The sequence below is a fragment of the Dioscorea cayenensis genome, chromosome 25 (genome assembly GCF_009730915.1).
Source record: "Dioscorea cayenensis subsp. rotundata cultivar TDr96_F1 chromosome 25, TDr96_F1_v2_PseudoChromosome.rev07_lg8_w22 25.fasta, whole genome shotgun sequence".
Lineage (NCBI taxonomy): Eukaryota > Viridiplantae > Streptophyta > Magnoliopsida > Dioscoreales > Dioscoreaceae > Dioscorea > Dioscorea cayenensis.
The window spans coordinates 588681-607720 of NC_052495.1; the positions used below are offsets into that span (position 1 = coordinate 588681).

The following is a 19040-nucleotide window of genomic DNA, read 5'->3' on the forward strand; positions in this document are numbered from 1 at the left end:
GAATGATGGAAAAGCTCTTGGTCTCACTCAGTTATGACACTTAAAGGTAAGCAAGCTTTGAATAAACATCAGTTAGATGAATGGTGCATATATGATTGGCTAAAAGATGTTCTTGTCTTGCAAAAGAAAGGACTATATAATTCCTAAGGAATAAAAAAGATCAGTACCATCCATAACACTAGAAGCAATTAGAATAGAATCAGACTGAACTGGCAATCAATTAAATCAATAACATGCTGTAGGCCACTTGCTGTGACATAACACAACTCCAAACTGATCAAACACAAAGTCACATTATTTGTGGTTGTGAATGATTTGCTCCCTCAAATTGCTTGTTCTTTTGAGCGAACAATAAGAAATCCAGACCTTGTTATACCCTCTTTACCATGTTAAACCTGACAAATGAGAACACAGGTTGGATGCCTTTCCCTGCATGATCCCATGACTTTGATTGGTGGAATATTACGGACATTATTAGATGCATTCCGTCCAGTACTTACTACTTAAACCTATTTAACAGTATTGTTATCAACTAATGCAAAATTGAAGACAATTAGCTTGTGAATGAATAATCATTGCCATCACCATCTGTAACGCTGGCTCAATTTTAATCTAACTTTTACTGTGGCTGAGACAATAGGGGGAGAGAATATTGAGTTGGTTGGGCTCTCTCAACGGCCCATTTACTAAATACGTTTTCTTTATTGGGCCCACCCAATGTGAGGGATTGGCTCACGTTGACAAATTTGCAAATTGATTATTGCCTCTTTAAACAAAGCTGGAAAAAATCTTTTAACTATAAATATATACCAGTCCAGCTACCTTACTCTTTTCAATTTCTTCTTTCTTCTCCCCTTATTTTATTTTATTATTTTGTGTTTCGAGTTGTGAGAGATCCCAGGTTGTTTTCTTTTTTTGTTTTCTTTTTCTTTTTGAAAAAGTGGATAAATCGACTGATAAAAAAGAGAGTATAAAACCCCATGCTCCCCACACGAAAGGGAAAAAGACACCCAACCACTAGTAGTGGTGCAAACAACTCAAAACACACAAACTAATGTAAACAATTGAAAGATACGCAGAGAAAAAAGGAGAGAAGCAGGGCCTCTTTTTGTGTATTTATTTTTTTTTTTTAAATAAAGTTGAAATTTATGTATTTTTTTTATCAATATATATATATATATATTTGACCTTTGATTCATCTTTTTCTTAGAAGACAAAATATAGGGAGTTCTATAAAAAAGGGGATCTTAAGTGGTCTTTTTTGTTTTTTTTATGCACAAGGATTTGAACTCTGCTTAAGTGACTTTACCTCAACCACTTAGACTAACTCTCATTAGTTGTATATTATTATTATTATTATTATTATTATTATTATTATAGGTCTTGGGTTTTTAATCTTTTGTTATTGGGACCAAGTTATTTTTTTTGAATGAAAGGAAGGAAGCATGACTGGGTTTGTTTGGCTATACAGGAGTTTTGCATAAGATGGATATCTGTAGATTAATTTTTGTTTTGAAGAGAAAATGATAATATCAAGGGGGTTCTTGCATGCATTGATTGATTACTTCTTTGGCATATTCTTAGACTGCTAATATTTAATGTATGCACAACTATGGAGAAAATAGGTGTATATAGGTAATTATGAAATATACAAGGACTTTTTCATTGTTGGGAGGGTACACCAACAATTTTCTAAAACATCAAAGATGCTACTTGTCTTCTTATATAGCTTTTGAATATTCAAAATACAATCACTTGATCCATAAGCACAGTGATCATTCAAGGATTAAAGGTTTTAATATATTTCATACCAACACCAATGTTGTTGTGTTCAAATTATATAATTTTCAAATTTTTTTTTCATAATACATTCGGGGTTCAATCAGATATACATTTTTTTAGTCTTTAGGTCTCGTTTTTTTTATTGATTATATTTTTCGGTACAAATTTACCAGAGTAATTTGTTTATCTTTTTATTGTCCTCATTTTGAGTTTTCCCTTCTATACTGTCCATAATATAATTTTTAATAAAATATAGTTGATACAGTTTTTTTTTAAAAAAAAAGATAAGATTTGTTTTGTTGATTCATTATATGGCATCAATAGTCATATAATTTTTAAAATATAGCAATTATAATATATTTTTGTATTTTTTTACCTGATGTTGATGAATATTCCTCACGATTACCCAAGTGATTATTATCACTATTATCATTATCTTTTTAACATTATGACTTATGCAATACCGTCTTAATAGAATAAAATGAAAATTATGTGTAGTACATGATCAAAGACAGAAATTAACATTAGGAAAAAGTAGGGCCCTCAATTCAAACACGTTAGATGTCAAGGTAAAGGATTGAAAACATAGTTATTGATAGGGAAAAGAAAACGCCAAATCACAGTAACATTCACCCTCCAATACGTCCAAAGAAATGAAGAATTGGAGTTGGTAGGCATTAACTTAAGGATCATCCAAGCCTGATAGAACATAAAGTACACTGGCTCTTACCAACCCACACAAGGACATAGCCAGAAAAATTATTGTGTTCTGAACCTTTTGATTTATTTGGGGATGCATCTTGTACTTCTTGCTAGGAGAAAGAAGATACCAAACTTTTCTTTTGCTTCCCAAGCTTTTTTTTTTACCCTTTTTGGCAATGCATCTCCTGTTGGTGGAAAACAAATAGACCACCATCATTTAATTTATAAGAAATGCAATCATATTATTTAGTACTTATGTTTTATAATAATTGATGCATTAAGCGGTTGTTTGGTTATATGTAATTAGAATTATATGTAAATAAAATTACAGTGTAAATGAAAATCATGTATATCATTTTACATCATTGTTATTTGGTTTGCTGTAATTAAGAATGATGTATTTACTTTTTATTTGTTAGTTTTGATGTAAGTTTAAAGTTATAGTTACCATGTAAGTGAGTTGGTTAAATTACCCCATTATTATTATTATTATTTAATACTCTTTATTAAAATTAATTTAAATAAAAATAATTAAATTTTATTAATTTTATAAAATAATTATGATAAAATATTTAATTATATAAATACTAAAATATAAAAAATAATATTTATTTAATTTTATTACTTAAAAATATTTTTATAATTATGAAAACAATATAATATTTTGAATAATAAAAAATACTTTTCATAAAAATATTTAATCATATAAATAGTAAATTATTAAAATATTTAATATTTATTTAATTTAATTACTTAAAAATATTTTTATAATTAAATTTAAAGGTAATTTATTTTATTAAATATTTTTATAATTAAATATAATGGTGAGTGGATACCATTTATTTTATTGCATTTCAACTTATAACAAATTTTGCTGTAAATTAAAATACTGAAAAGTGGGTGAAATGTAAGTCTACTTACATATAAGTGGAAGTTTTACAGCAAACCAAACAGTCACTTACATTACAGTTACTTATAGGTATTTACTGGTAACCAAATAACCCCTAATTTGAATATATAATATAGATATATATATACATAATTTATGTTTTAATAGAGCTTGAGTTGCATAAATAGATTAATGTTTGAGAATAACTGGTTTGACAAATAGATCCATTTATTAAATTTTAGTAGTTTGTTATGGCAAGACTTCTAGCCAAAGATTAGTCCAAAACAGCCATTTTTATTGATTAATTAATCTTTAATCTTTAATCTTGTTACTTCAATTCTGAAATATATATATATATATATATATATATAAAATACTTGTTTTATAATACTAAAATAATATTTATTTATTATTTTATTTTAATTTTAATATTTTAATTTTTAAGTTATATAAATGGAAAAAATGATATTTACAATTCTAAGAAAAATATATGGGTCTAAGTATGGGGTAATTAAGTTATTTGGTTTATTTTTTTTAAATTTTCAAAAAATTAATATTATTTTTAATGTTTGTGTAAAATTTTATTTGAGATTGAGGGAGCATATATATTGTTTAAGTCATATGTGAACATCTGCAAATGATAAAAACAGGAAAGTGGGGGAGGGGCGATTGATTATTAATTTTTTTTTTAGGAGCAGTTAGATCAGCATCTAATGACTCATGGATCATCAGAACACATAAGCTATATATATATATCTGAAAAAAAGTAATCTGGGGATGTTCACAGCAACGTCCCCAGATTATCAAAAGGTTGAGAGAAATATAAAGAGAATAGTAACAATTGCATAGCATTGTACTGTTTTCCATGAGGTTGTTATGGTGTTTCTTTGGTATAATATAAGTTAGTAGAAATTAATTTTGACGGTTAAAGATTGATGCAGTCACTATTATGATGATGATTTATAGTGTAAATTGAAATATTGTGTATCTCATTTTTTATTATACTATTATTTATAAATATAGTAAAATTATACATCTGAATGATCGTGTAACATGTTTAGATTTTGATATCTGTACATTGAATACTCAGCCTCTGGATGGAGCGAGAGAGAGAGAGAGAGAGAGAGAGAGAGAGTGTGTGTGTGTGTGTGTGGCAATATAAGCATTTGATGACAAAAATAGGCATGGCTTACTTTGTGTGAAGTTTCTAGAAAAGCATCTAATGCCCACTATCTTGCAATAAGTTTAATCCAATAATATAATTCATATGTGTAGTTTGTAGATGATGCTCCCGGCCGGCATGACAATGTTTGAGTGTAACATAATCTCAATTTAATCGCCCACAATGGGCCCTTTTTTTTTTTTTTATGTTTTAATTTTTTAGGATTTATATAATTTCTCTACTATTGATGTTGGTTTGGTTGAATTGCGCTCAATTCAATTCAATCTATAAGTTTTATATTAGTTTAATTGCCGTACATGTCCTTATAATTATGTATTTTTTATTTTTTTAGTCATTATAATACTTTTAAGTATAATTAAATCCTCATATTTGGTCGAGTTGAGTTGTTTTAGTTCACGGCAATATTTTTAGGTACAATTAAGTCATTACAAGTTACACTTGTCCATCTACACCGCGGACTAGAATGACCCAACTCGACTAAATATGAGAACTTAATTGTATTTAAAAATATTGCAAAAACTAAAAATGCAGAAAGTATATAATTATAGAGAGTTGTACAACAATTAAACCTTTTATATTTCTTTTATTGTTTAATTAGTTCTTTAACCCCTCTCTTATATACTTTGTTTTCTACTTTTCTTTTAATTATATAACGCATATGACTAATGCTGTTTCATATACTAACTGTAATTATATATTTATTATTTTTTAAATTATAATTGAATTAGTCTCCTTATTTGAACATAAAAAGTAATAAGAGCACATGTAATGGACTAGAAGGAACATATCTCTTTTTTCAAAGGAAAGGTCTAGGAACCATTAATGTTTGGAATGTATTGCTTGAAAGAATCCATTAAATTCCAATCTTTGGTCAAACTTCATGACTCTTGTGCTCTCTGGTCCAAGTTTGTGCAAACTTATTATAAGTAATATAAAACTTAGAAACATATCTTCATATCTAAAGTTTCCATTTCATTTATTTGTTTATTTGTATTAGAACACAATAAATAATGTTTAACAACGAAATAATAGAATTCCAAATCTTACTATTATAGTCAATGATATCAAATCCATAAGTTTAGCTAAAACTAATAATAAAACTAGTTTCTTAATCAATAGATAAACACACCCAATTAGGACAACCACTAAACCATCTCATCAGTTAGAAGTTAGAACTTAGGTATGCTCTAACAGTCTTATATTTTCAAAGAACATTAACAACACGTCATTATATTTTTATCAACAACTACAAAATGTATTATTGTTTATATATCTAATCCAAATAACCAAACTAATCAAAAGAAAACATCAAGCCTTTTCTATTCTTTAATTTCTAATGTTTAAATAAAAAATAAACATCATAGCTCACCAAACCTTCACCTGTGAGATATGAAACTCTTTGCATAACCTTTTACGTGTCTTCCACGTTTGCATGTTACCTATTATCTAATGCCATGCCAAACCCTAACCCTAACCCTAAACCTAACCCTATCCCCACGCTTTACCTAAAAACTTTTCATGGCTAGACATGTTGTCCAACTAGTTAAGTATTACTCACAAGCGCTGCTACTTTATCCAATTGGTTTACTTCATTAATTCATTTCACGGAGAAGGTATGAGGCTTTTACTTTGTTTTCTTATATATTATGATTAAAAAACTAATTAATATTTCCATTTAAATTGTATAATTTGTCACTATGTTTGATAAGAATAAACTTTTATTCAGAGAATAGACTATCAAATAGCCATAGATAATTAAACACAAATATGAATAAAGGTTTATTTCGACTTGAGTTGGATAATATATTAATTTATTTTCCATTATTATTTATAAATATGAATAATCATTATATTAAAACAAATAAAAAAACTAAAATCATTTTTATTCATCAAAAATTGTAAACCAACGCAAAACTGTAGTAATAAAATACCAGTTGTTTATTCAAATTTTATGGTAAACAAAAAAGTCTAGAATAATATTAATTTTTTTTTTTATTCGATCAATATTCAATGTGTATTAATCCTCTTATTTAAAAAATTTTAATTTTTATTTATATGAAAATAATATTTTATTTTTCTCACAAGTGAAAGATTCATGGTTTGTCAATATTTATATATAAAAAATAATAATAATTTAGATAAAAACATAAAAAAATTTCGTGAGTACCTATTGGTTAGCATAGAATATAGATTTTTAAGAAAATAATTTGTTTTACATAAAAATAAAAAAACCAGTATAAGAAATTACTAAAATTTTCTCATATTTTAACCAAACTTAATTAATTAAATATATGTTGTTAATGAGAAAATTAACAAACTCCATTCCAATACCAAAATTAAAGTCCTATTATTATTATTATTATTTCCAAAGACACATGTACTCTCAAACTTATTATATGGTTGACCATAAAAACTAACATTGAATTCGGAGGTTTGACCAAACGATAAAGAAGTTACACAAGGACAAAACAAGAGATCGTTATATATCGGATCCGAATCCGTACTACGGTGTGTTTATCGGATTCGGGCCCCGCTCCGAAATCCGATAACCCGCGACAAAACCCGTACGCGTTGGCACCACTTGTCTTCCTGCGACTCCACGAGGCGACAGCCGGCACTCGACCTTCTCTCTCTCTCTCTCTCTCTCTCTCTCGCTCTTCGAATCCTTCTCCATTATCAACCACTCCTCTTAAGCTCCAAAAACCCACCACCAATCCAATACCTGAGATTCCAATCTCCACCTCAATCCCAATGGCGTGCAGCTCAAGGCTTAGATCACCATTTTCGTCGTTTTTCATTCAGAATTGCTGAAGATTTTGCTGGAGCTCGAGGTTGGACTTCAATGGCGGATGTTTGATCTTTTTCAGTAGGCTGGGGCTATCTCTTGGAGGTTTTGTGGTGGTGGGTTGGAGAAAGGCGTGATTTTGATTAGGGTTTGTAGGTAGGGTAGTTCTTTGGGATTTGATCTGAGAGGGGGAGAGAGAGAGGGGTTGGGGGTGTTGGGGGATGTGTTGTTGTTTGTGGCTGAGGCTCTTTGTGCTCGCCGGATGAAGGTGTAATCAGAGGCGTGGATCTCGAAAAAGGAGACGGCTTTTGCCAGGCTTTTTGTGGGTTCGTGCGTCTGGGGAAATAAAGCTTTGCTTTTTTCCTCGGTGAATTTTGCTGTGAAGGTTTTCCATGGGATCAGAGGTGTGGTTTGATATTGATTGGTGCTTGTTATTCTTTTTCTAAAAAAAAAAAAGGGATTTTGGAGCTTTTTCTTCATTTGAATTGGAGAATGATTAATTCCTCTGTTATACATGTGAACGTTTTTCTTTTTTGAGATTTCGCATTTGCTGAAGAATCACTGTTTTTTTCTTTTATATTTTTTGGTTTTTTCATGATTATATGTATCAAATTATGATTTTTTGCACTGTAGGCTGCGTATGGATCTACTGTACTCGCGAGTTGAAAATCATTTTTTTTTGTTAGATTAGACGTGGTGTGAGTTTCTCCACTTATTGTTGCTTTCTGGATTTGGCTATCATTTAGGCGTTTGTCTTCTTTAATTCTTTTATGGAGGTTTTGGGTTAATGAAATCTGTTCTTATATGAACCTTTCTTTGATGGTTCTGAGGTTTATATCTCTTAACTGTTATCTTATACTTAATCTCTTGATTTTGTGTTTTCGTTCTTGCCTTCAGGTAACTTGGTTTGGATTATATAGCTGCTGGTGCTGGAGACATCACCAGCTTTTGTGTGTTGGGGATTTGGGTTGGTTTACTTCCTTTGATCCTCACAGTCAGCTGAAAGCATCTTAGATGGTGGTTGATTTGAGGTAGTGGTGCTGCAGTTAACAAATATGCCGAGTTCTGATGATGAGGGGGAGGATGTTTTCTTTGATGCCAGTGATTATATCAGAAATTCTATAGATTCTGTATCTTCAGGGGATAACTTTGCTGAAAGCCGTGAATTGGAGTTCAAAAGGTTTCAGAATGAGCTTTGGAGTACAGAACTCAGGAGCATAGAGGAGCGCCGAAAAAGATTTTTGCAAGGAATGGGATTTGATAATGAGTTCATGTTTTCTCAGACTGACAATGGTGAAGAAACTGAACAACGTGTGCATGATAAGTTGATGGACCATGTGGAGATTGAAAGGATTGCAGAAAGCAGTAGTGTTGTCCCGGATACCTCGGATACCTTGTTGGTGGATGATGACAGGGAACACATGAACTGTTATCTCTGTATCAGGGATCTGGATACCGGGAAGAAATTTATTGTTCATGACATTGGCCCGGACGGCGTACTACGTGTGCTCAAGGAAGTCGGTTCGGACAGAACAATGACTTTGCAAGAGTTTGAAGCGTTTCTTGGCCTCTCTAGCCCTGTTCAGCAGTTTATGCGGAGAGAACCTACTGTTTCTAGTAAGAAACAGAATGAGGGTGCTGAGGTGAAGAGAAAGAAATCTAGGAGCTGGTGGGGAGGTTTGAAGTGGAATAGGCATTTAGTGGGAATGTGCAAGCATGATGATTCTGTGCAAAATGTGCAACAGCCGAAAACATCTAGAATAAAAGTTCAGCAACAAAAGAAGAGATGTATGGAATTCACTGCATTGTACTTGGGACAGGAAATCAAAGGTCATAATGGTTTAATTAGAACTATGAAATTCTCTGTGTCTGGGCGGCATCTTGCCAGTGGTGGCGAAGATTGTGTCGTTCGCATCTGGCATGTTAGAGAAGTGGAAACATCTTCCAAATGTTTTGCCTCCAATGGTTCCTCCAAATTTATCAATAAGATTAAAGATGGTAGAGTGATGTTTGGAAGGAAAAGTCCTAGTTCTGCTCCTGCTGTTATCCCCAAAGAGCTTTTCAAGATTGAAGAGACTCCTTTACATGAATTTCATGGACACACCAGTGGCATCCTGGATCTATCGTGGTCTGACTCTGATGTGAGTTCTTTTCTGAAAATTAAACAAATTAATTTCGATGCCTTCTATTGCCATTCTTACAACAAAGGGAAGATGATCAACCTTTATAACTACTTGTTCAGTTTTACACCATTCTGATGGATGTCCTATTTTTTACTAATGACTCTTTTATTCGTTCTTGACTTACACCTTGGCCAAATTAAATGAGCTTGTGCGTACTTTAAAGGCTAAATCTTTTCTATATGCAGTTTCTCCTCACGTCATCCAAGGACAAAACTGTCCGCTTGTGGAAGGTTGGTTGTGATCTATGCCTTAAAGTGTTTCAGCACAATGACTATGGTAAATGCGAATGATCCTAAATGCTATTTCTTCTTAGCTGCACGCTATAGAAAATAACTGCCTCTAAATTGTATGGAATGCTTCCTTGAATTTTCTTAGCTGACAATTATAGTTGATTTTTAATGAGTTGGAAAAGGGTGGTAACAGAGGTGGGATATATCAACAGTGTATACTCTTCCATCACTTCTCATCCTACTAACTTGTGATTATTTTGGAATTGGATCTACTTTTAAAATCAATCCCCTTGTTCTCTTCTTTTTACATTATGTCCAACATCTGCTGCTGGATTATGAGAAATCTTGTTTATGCAAAGTGCAATTATGCTACCCTGTTTTATTAATTGCTATGGTTATTAACATCATAAAAATGATTAGCATATCCAAAAAAAATTAACTATTTCTCTTCTTCCTTTTATGTTAAAAACCAGTGACATGCATTCAATTCAATCCTGTTGATGAAAGATACTTCATCAGTGGTTGTATTGATGGTAAGGTTCGTGTATGGGGTGTTTCTGAGAACCGGGTCGTTGATTGGGCTGATACACGAGATATTGTGACTGCTATTTGTTACCGACCTGATGGGAAGGTTAATTTGTTGACATAATTAGTTTTTAAATTGTCAATCACTTTTGAGTTGTGACATGATTGTGTTATCCTCTTCTTGAGCAGGGATTTGTTGTTGGTTCCATTGCAGGAGGTTGCCTCTTCTATAATTACTCAGGTGGTGTTTCCTTGCTTTCTGATTTATAATTATATATTCCCTATGGTTGTTATCTGATGTCATTGTTCCATTATTGTTATCCTCTAACACCATTACTTTCCTTATGGTTAATTCAGGTAGCAATATGAAGCTTGATACAAGATTATGTGTTGAAGGTAGAAGGAAGTCCACCGGCAAGCGCATTACTTGTTTGCAGGTTTGAAAATATATTGTTGTTATCATTCCTGAGCAGTGGGGCCAAGAAGTCCTTTTTTTTATGATAATTTAATCACAAAAAATTATCTTTCCCTGCAGTTTTCACCCAGCGATTCCGAAAAGGTTATGGTCTCCTCAGCTGATGCAAAAATCAGAATTTTTGACGGGGTAGAGGTCATCCACAAATTCAAAGGTAACCATAGATTTAATTTTGAGCTTTAAAATTTGTCTTAGAACATATTGAAATTATTCATTTCTGCTTAGTTTATAGTAGTTTTACGTCTTGAAATTTGCACCTGACCCTGGCAAACATCTTGTATTGAGTGAAAAAGCTTAGGATGGCTTGTTAAAGTGATCAACATCCTGATGCATTTGATTTGGAATTTAGCAAACTGAGACATCTTAAATCATAATATGGATTTTTAACATGAACTAGCATGTAATATTCTACCTGAATCAGGTTTGCGCAAGTCCAAGAGCCAATCGTCTGCATCATTCACTTCAGATGGGAGATATTTTGTCTCGGTGGATGAGGAATCTCGTGTATACATTTGGAACTACAATGAACCAAACATCACCTCATTGAATGGAGCTAAAACAATAAGGTCATTCGAGTTCTTCTCTTCTGAAGGTGTATCAGTTGCTCTTCCTTGGTCTGGCATTAATCGCAGAGTAGGCTTAGACTTCAACAACATACTTGCCTCATCCACACCGCGGAAATTCTTAGAGCCTTTGACTTGGTTAAGGAATCCAGACTGCTTTTCTCTCGGAGTCTGGTTCTTTGCTGATAGTGTGTCAAGAGGATCGGCGACATGGCCAGAAGAGAAGCTCTTCACGCCACCGGAGCCATCGACACCGACAGATAACCATCAGCATGATCACATCCAACAGAGTGATTTGCAGAATCGGCTTCGATATCTCGCGACGCTGACATTATCAGCAACATGGAATCTGGTGATAGTTACAGCTAGCCATGATGGATCAATCAGGTCTTTCCATAATTTTGGATTACCAGTTAGGCTTTGAAAGCGCATTGCAACAACATCGCCGATCGGTTAATTCTGGTGGCCTGATCTTGCAGTTAATTCTGAGCTCCGGCATTTCAAGATTGTGCGGCAATTCTTTGTCTGCAATTTAATTCATCAGTTGCAGTAAGTTGTGGAGATTCAATTTCTCGTCATTCTGCATTGTTGAAATAAAAAACAGGAAAAAAAAAAAAGAACGAAAATTCTCTGAAACATAGAGATCAACAGCTTTTGAGTTTATGTAAGTTAGCCACATGCTATAATAACTTGAAAAATATCATTTTATAGAAATGCCTTTGGCTACAATTTGAAGTAGCCATTTACATTTTTGTTTTTGGCAAAATTTGTATTTTTCTTTGATTCTTTTTTCCACACAGCCTTTTGTTAGTGTTAGGAGCTTTTATTCAATGGATGTTATTGTATAAAATAAATATCAGTAATTGCTTTCTATCTTTCACTATTCCATAATTGGTGTATATTTGACTTTTTTTTGGTGGTGGTTAAACTTGGAAGCTATGCATTTACTGGAGAATTGATTCTTTTCTATTAATGGTTTTGGATGGGCTTTTTGAAACTATATATACATTCAGAGAAGGAAGAACAAACTCTTTTTCCAGATGTGAATGTTGGTTGGCAGCAACAACAACAATAAAGATCAACACTGTAATAAAAAGTGATGCAAACTTTTATGATTCAGAATTTAGCACTCATACGAATTTTTTTTTTCCCTATTTCATTAAATGTAGTTTGCAATTTGTAAAGGATTAAAGTGGTACATACATGTTTTTAATTCAAAATTTATTACTTACATATGAATTTTGTGCCTCTATTTCATTAAATGCAGTTTCCAATTCAAAAAGGATTAAAGTGGTACAAAAATGTTTTTAAAGGACTGTTTGATGCCCGAATAAAAAAAAATAAAAAATTTTAGAAAACGTAATAATTTAAAAAATAATTAGCAGAAATATTATGAATTAATATGTTTAAACTCTATTTATCTAGTCTTTCGATATTGGATAGAGTAACAAAAAGAAAAGATTTATATAACTTGCTTTATTTATGTTTTTATGCATTCTATAATTATTTTTATTATATAAATATAAATATTGTTTGGGACCTTAGGTATCGTAAAACTTTGGAATCATAACTAAATCCTCATCCTAGGCTATGGTTTTTTTTTTTAATTTATTTATAAAAATTTATGAACAAAATTATAAATAACATTGTGTGAAAATTGACTAATAATGTTGGTGTGGCATGTAAAATTTGGTAATTACCAGTTATTAGGGATTCAGTTCTAGATGACTTGAGCCTTAATGAAAAAAAGCCTAGCTCGAGCTTGGCTTAAAATATTTGATAAAAGAGTCTAAAGCTAATCAACATGTTAAATTTCCCTATCTCCAAACACACTCACACTACCTGCCATGCTACCCTAATATATAATTAGTTATTATTACTTGAGGGCAGATGAGTCAATATGTATTTGTAAGTTCAAAATTCATTTCCAACTATTGATTTTAGTTACTCATGCTTCTATAATTGATTTAATCCCCCAATCCAATTGTGGCCAAAACACGTATGATAAAACTTTTTATTAAATATATGATAGCCAAACTAGAGCATCTTGTGAACTACTTGGACATTGGACAACTCTAGTTATTGATGCGGTATATTGAAGAGAATGTAACCATAGTGAAGTCAATAACCAATACCTACAAAATATAGACATCGCCTTAAAAATGACAATGACTAGCCTTTCCCAAGCAATGCATAGTGTTTCTTACTTTGAGAGAGTTCTAACATGATTTAGTTAAATATGGTCTGCCCCAATTCCTTTAACACAACTTTATTCTAATAAATACTTTCTCTGTTTTGAATTAGATGTCATTTTATGAAGAGAAAAAATTATAAAATAATTGTTGTTTTATGTTACCAAGATGAGATCTACCCTATCTAATTAGTAATCCCAACTATGATTGTAGTACAAAAATAGGGTAGTTTAGTCATTTAACTTATTTTTTATTCTAAAATATAGAAAATTTATTGTTGTTTTTAATTCTTGTGCAAAGGGCTAAAACGATATCTAATTCAAAACAGAGAGAATATAAGTAACTCAACACTCCCATTCTAATAATATTTGGCCAAAAATTTCGGCCAAATATTATTAATGAAGCACTTAGCATTGTTTGTCTAGTAATTAATGAAGCAGATTTGATATGGTGATTGACAAATTTTCTTACTTTGATGTCCTACGCAATAGAGGTGAAGTGGAGCCTTCTGATGTGATTTATTTTAGAGCTATATTGGACCAAGTTCATTTTAAAGAGATATGATACACTAGAGGGTTGTTTATGGAAGACTGCTATGTGATTGAAGAGATGTATAAGGCAAGGAATTATATTTAGAGATTGCTTATTGAATTAATTAAAAGCTATCCATGATTGAAGCTAAATGAGGCGAGTGCCAAATTAAGTTGAAGATCTAATTTGATTGAAGATTTCTTGGTGATCACATGCGGATTGAAGATTGACTGAAAATCATATTAAGATGATTGAAGATTAATTAAAGTTTTGTTTAGTATAATTGAAGAACAGCAAGATTAGATGTGTGCTTGAAGACTAAGTTTTGATTCCTGTTGAGTACGACTGTGAGCATAATTGGTTGGCGGTTTGGTCAAAATTAGTGGATAATTCGGTATATTAACTATTACTCAACTAAAATTAATCGTGTTGCGAGATCATATTGCAACCTCAAGTTGTGACTAAGCCAGTTTATAGTAGGTGTGTGGGGTTATATTTAACTGTGTTCAACATGGGTTATGACACCAAATTTGAAGCTAGTGGAGAATCAAGATTGAAGAGAAAAGTTCGAGAGATGGTTCATGTAGATGTTTATACAAGAAAGAGCAAGGAAAAGTAACTTGAGGAAGAAGGTGATAGAATCGGTCAATCTTAAAAGAGAAAGCTTATTATTCAAAGTGTTCATAATAAGATCTTAGAGAAAGGGTGTGTTGTCACCAAGAGGTTAAGACTAGCGAGAGATTGGTTAAGGTGAAGCTTCTGGGATAAAATTTAATGATGATTATTAGTGTCTTTGTGATGAAGTTGTAAGACCGTTGTAATCTCGTTTGCCTTGTTTAATGGATTAATTCTTTGGGCTTCGCTCTACAGATATAAGCATGATGCACCAAGCTGTGCTATTAAACTGTACTCTATTCTCTTTATTTTGGTGGATGTGTGTGTTTAGTAACAAAAATTGATAAATTCACAACCATTAACATAATTAATAGTTATAATAGATTACGTACGGCATCATGTGTCCTTTGTCACACTGCACATTGCAGAGGGAAAAGTCAATCATCTTTTCATATTGCCATTTGCAACTCAAACATAGATCAAATTCATTACTTGACTTCCATCTGTATCCAGTAATGTCATAAATATGTGGCCATTTTGGAAATTAAACCTCGTTGCCCACTTTTAGTGTATATGTGGAATGCTTTGTCTAGTTTAGTTTCTCAAATTGCGATGCTACAATCTCAAACTTCTTAGTTTATCCAACTACTCCATTGAAATGATGCGTAATTTTGGACTCGACTAAGCCTTTGTTTAGTTTATGGGGAAGGGTTGGGGAGTGAGTAGGAGTGAGGATGAGAGGAGGATGGAGAGTTTAAAAAACATATTATGTTTGGCTCAATGGAGGAGTGGGGAGAAATAATCTCTTTTTTTATTTGGTTGAAAGTAGAAGTGAAGAGGAGAGAGGAGAAGCGTAATGTGTATTTAACTAATTTGCTCTTTTAATATCAAGTGAGTAATGATAATGTTTCCATGCATTTTTTTTTTACTTTTATATCATTTTCAAACAAATTTTGTTTTACTATTACTATTATTAAACTAATACCCGTTCACTCATTTTTATTATATTTACGTAATTATTGTTAATTTAATTTTAATTAATACTATTAATTAAATTTTAATTAATATTTATTATATCAAAGGTGAAAGTACAAATGATTGTTGTGTCACACCCCAAACTCGGTGCACTGACAAACGGCCGCATACTTATGGGCCTAAACCCGATAGGCATGCAAGGGCTCAGACCTGTCTTAGAGTAGAACATAACATTTAATAGCAACATAAATTCCAAGATAAAAATAAATAAAGCTACTACAAGTTCAAAGTACAATATGAAAGCAAATAACAAGTTTGAGGTCTACAAGATGAAAGGAAAACATATAAACAACCTAACTAAGAAGGGAGCCAGACGCTTGGTAACCACAGCTATGCTAGTAACCACAACCTTACTCCTAATCTGAAATGAGGGAATAAAACATTCATGAGCTCAACAACCCAGTAAGTAGCCCAAAAACAAAATTTGGATTCGAACCATGATTTAAAACTTCATATCAATATAATTTCAAATAAATATAAGTATGCACAAGCAAATATAATCCTTCAACTTTGATTAATCAACACAGTACTAAACCCTAAACCCTAAACCCTTATGTCTCCTAGACTATGGTTCTGATGGTTCCGGTGGGGGTGTGATGTGCTAAGTTTACTCAAAAACTCACTCAAGATCAAACACTCACACACAATCAAAGCAAGATAAAAGGAGACAAGCAAATTGGTAACCCAGTTCGGCACAACATTGCCTACATCTGGAGGGCCAGGCCCGGAGAAGCAATCCACTAAAAGAGGTATAGGAACAAAGAGTACAACACTCACTCACTCTCTTAATACAAAGAATATCCTCTCAAGATTGCCCGACGGCCACACTCTCAACTCTCACCGAAGAGTCTCTCACTGTTGGCTCATCCTAAATCTTCAAGCAAGATCTCTTATATAGACGCACCGACGTCTAATAAAGTTACCTCTTTTGGAATTCTCCGCAGTTTCCTAACTTGGACACTTTCCAAAGTTAGATGTTGCAACATGGCCCACCTTACTGAACATGACTGAGTTCTAGCTAGATGCACCTGAATCTGCGACCTTCAACCTTCCGGTTCCTTTAGTCCTCCTCATAGCAGTTGACTCGACCGGAGCTCCTCCTGCCTGCAGCTGCTTCTTTCCTCACGTCACTTCAGAAGGTCTCCCTCTCCTGAGGGACGTGCCCCACTAACGCACACGCAACTATCTCACCAAAGATAGCCACCGAAGATCTCCCGATCTTCTTTCCAAACTTGGCCCAAGTTTGGTCTTCCAAATGATTTTTCTTTTTGCACATGGAAATATTGTTACTAAACTTGATCTCATCTTCATCCAAGTTTAATCTTCAATATCTTCAACCATGATATTCAATCATCCATGCTTGGATCTCCAAATCTCTAATCATATCTTATGAAATCTTCAATCAATCTCCTTATATGACTAGTCTCCACAAATAGTTCCGCCCATAGATAGCTCTTGGATCTTTCTTCAATTAGTGATGCTAAATATGGTCTTGATAATCTCCTTGGCGTGTTTTTACCTTATTTAGTTTGTGTCTTTCAAATAGCTTCACACCAAACTAAACCTTGTGTCTTCTAAAGTTTCATACCAAATTTAACTTGTGTCTTCTAATATAATCTTCAAGATCCTGAACTCTTGCCAATAATAGAATATTTCTCTCTCTTCAAATAGATCTTTCTAAAAAAAAGCTCTATCAAATATATGAATAATCATCCCGGATCTTACCAAGGATAGATAATCATACCTAAAATAAAACTTTCCTTTCTTGAAGAGATCCTATGCACTTACGAAAAATAGTTTATCATCATATGATTGTATTTGAGAGGAATATCTATTAAATAAAATCTTCAACTTTGATCTTCATAATATCTCCACATAGATCTTCATCACATGTCATGACCTCATCCTTTGCCACATCATCATCCTAGTCACATTTTCTTTTGATGAGTCACTTCTAGCCACGTCATCATCCTCATGTCATGTCACCACTTGGCTTATCATATAATGCCAATCTATGTCTTTAGACTTAACAATCTTCCCCTTTGGCATTATTTAACACAACCCTCTTGATTCTGCTCCTGTCAGACTGAAACATGTACTGACAACTGGACATGACTTTAGGACTATTACAGGACTAACTGAATGACTTATTACAAATAACTAGTTGATGAATACATGACATAATAGACGAACAATCAACTAGATTTTACAAACAGAAGTTAGTCCAGTTCAACAAACATAAAGACATAAGGACAAATAAATTGTTCACACATGAATTGTTCACACAAGACAAAAAATGAAGTCAACATCAGTCATATCTCCCCCTTTGTGTCAAAATCATGGGAAAATGATCTTGAAAGCTCCCCCTAAGTTGCCGCAGTGCTGCTGGAGGCTCCCCTTTGCTTCTGCCTGATAACTTGAAGTTGGCTTCTTATGCGTTGCTTTTGTTGAGTAAGTATGACGAGTTCTGTAGATAAAGCTTTATGCCTTCTCTGCAAATCTCCAAATCTTCAAGCTTGGAGGCTCCCCCTAGCTAGGGTTTTTCTAATAAAAAAATTAAAATAAAAGATAAAACACCCTAAGAAAAAAAAAGAAAAAAATTAAAAAAATTAAAAACAATGTGAGTCCCAGATGTTGTAAGAACAAATATGACTTACTTCAAATAGTATAAAGTTGTTTCTTTAATTTTACTTAATGATTTTTAAAATATTGAATAATTTCACATCGTTAAGTCTAATTTGGCAAAGTAGGATATGACGGGTGAGGGTGAGGACCTCACCCGTCTTTCATTCCTCTCACTCCACAGCTAAACACCTAACAACCTCCTTTACTCTTCCATGGATGATGGAGAGTTTAAGAAAAAAAATTTGTTAGGTGCAATGGAGGAGTTGGAAGGAGTAATTTTTATTTGATAGTAATTATGAGTGACGAAAAAGTGAGGAATGTAATGTGTATTCGGCTAATTTGCTCCTTTAATATAAAATGGACGATGATAATGTGATTTTTTTATAATATTATATTTTTTAATTTTATTATCAAAATGTAACTATTTAGAGACATGCGTAATTTTATTTTTTAAATATTAAAGTTTTTTAAAAAATAGCGGGTCCTAGTAATTTTTAAAATAAAAAACAGTTTTACATTCACATCCTTATAATTTCATAATATTTTCATATAACTTGTTTTTTTTTCCATTATACTCTCTCTTTTTACTTTCACTAATTTTAACAGGTGAAAATCATTATAATATTCAGTCAAAATTTTAATAGATAAAAATTATTTGTAGTAAAAAATTTAATTGGTATAAATTAAAATTATCTTCAAATATTAGAAATAGTCAAACTTGTAAC

At 32.3% G+C, this 19040-nt stretch overlaps 1 protein-coding gene across 1 annotated transcript; it reads left to right on the forward strand.

Annotated features, from left to right (window-relative positions):
• The first annotated feature begins 7138 nt into the window (after positions 1-7138).
• LOC120252951 (WD repeat-containing protein 44-like) lies at positions 7139-11934 on the forward strand. The gene is made up of 8 exons (XM_039261159.1): positions 7139-7745; positions 8239-9482; positions 9710-9800; positions 10228-10385; positions 10469-10520; positions 10637-10716; positions 10815-10908; positions 11176-11934. Exons 2-8 carry the CDS (start codon positions 8397-8399, stop codon positions 11739-11741), a joined length of 2127 nt encoding a protein of 708 aa, XP_039117093.1. The 5' UTR covers positions 7139-7745; positions 8239-8396; the 3' UTR covers positions 11742-11934.
• The last annotated feature ends 7106 nt before the right edge of the window (positions 11935-19040 follow it).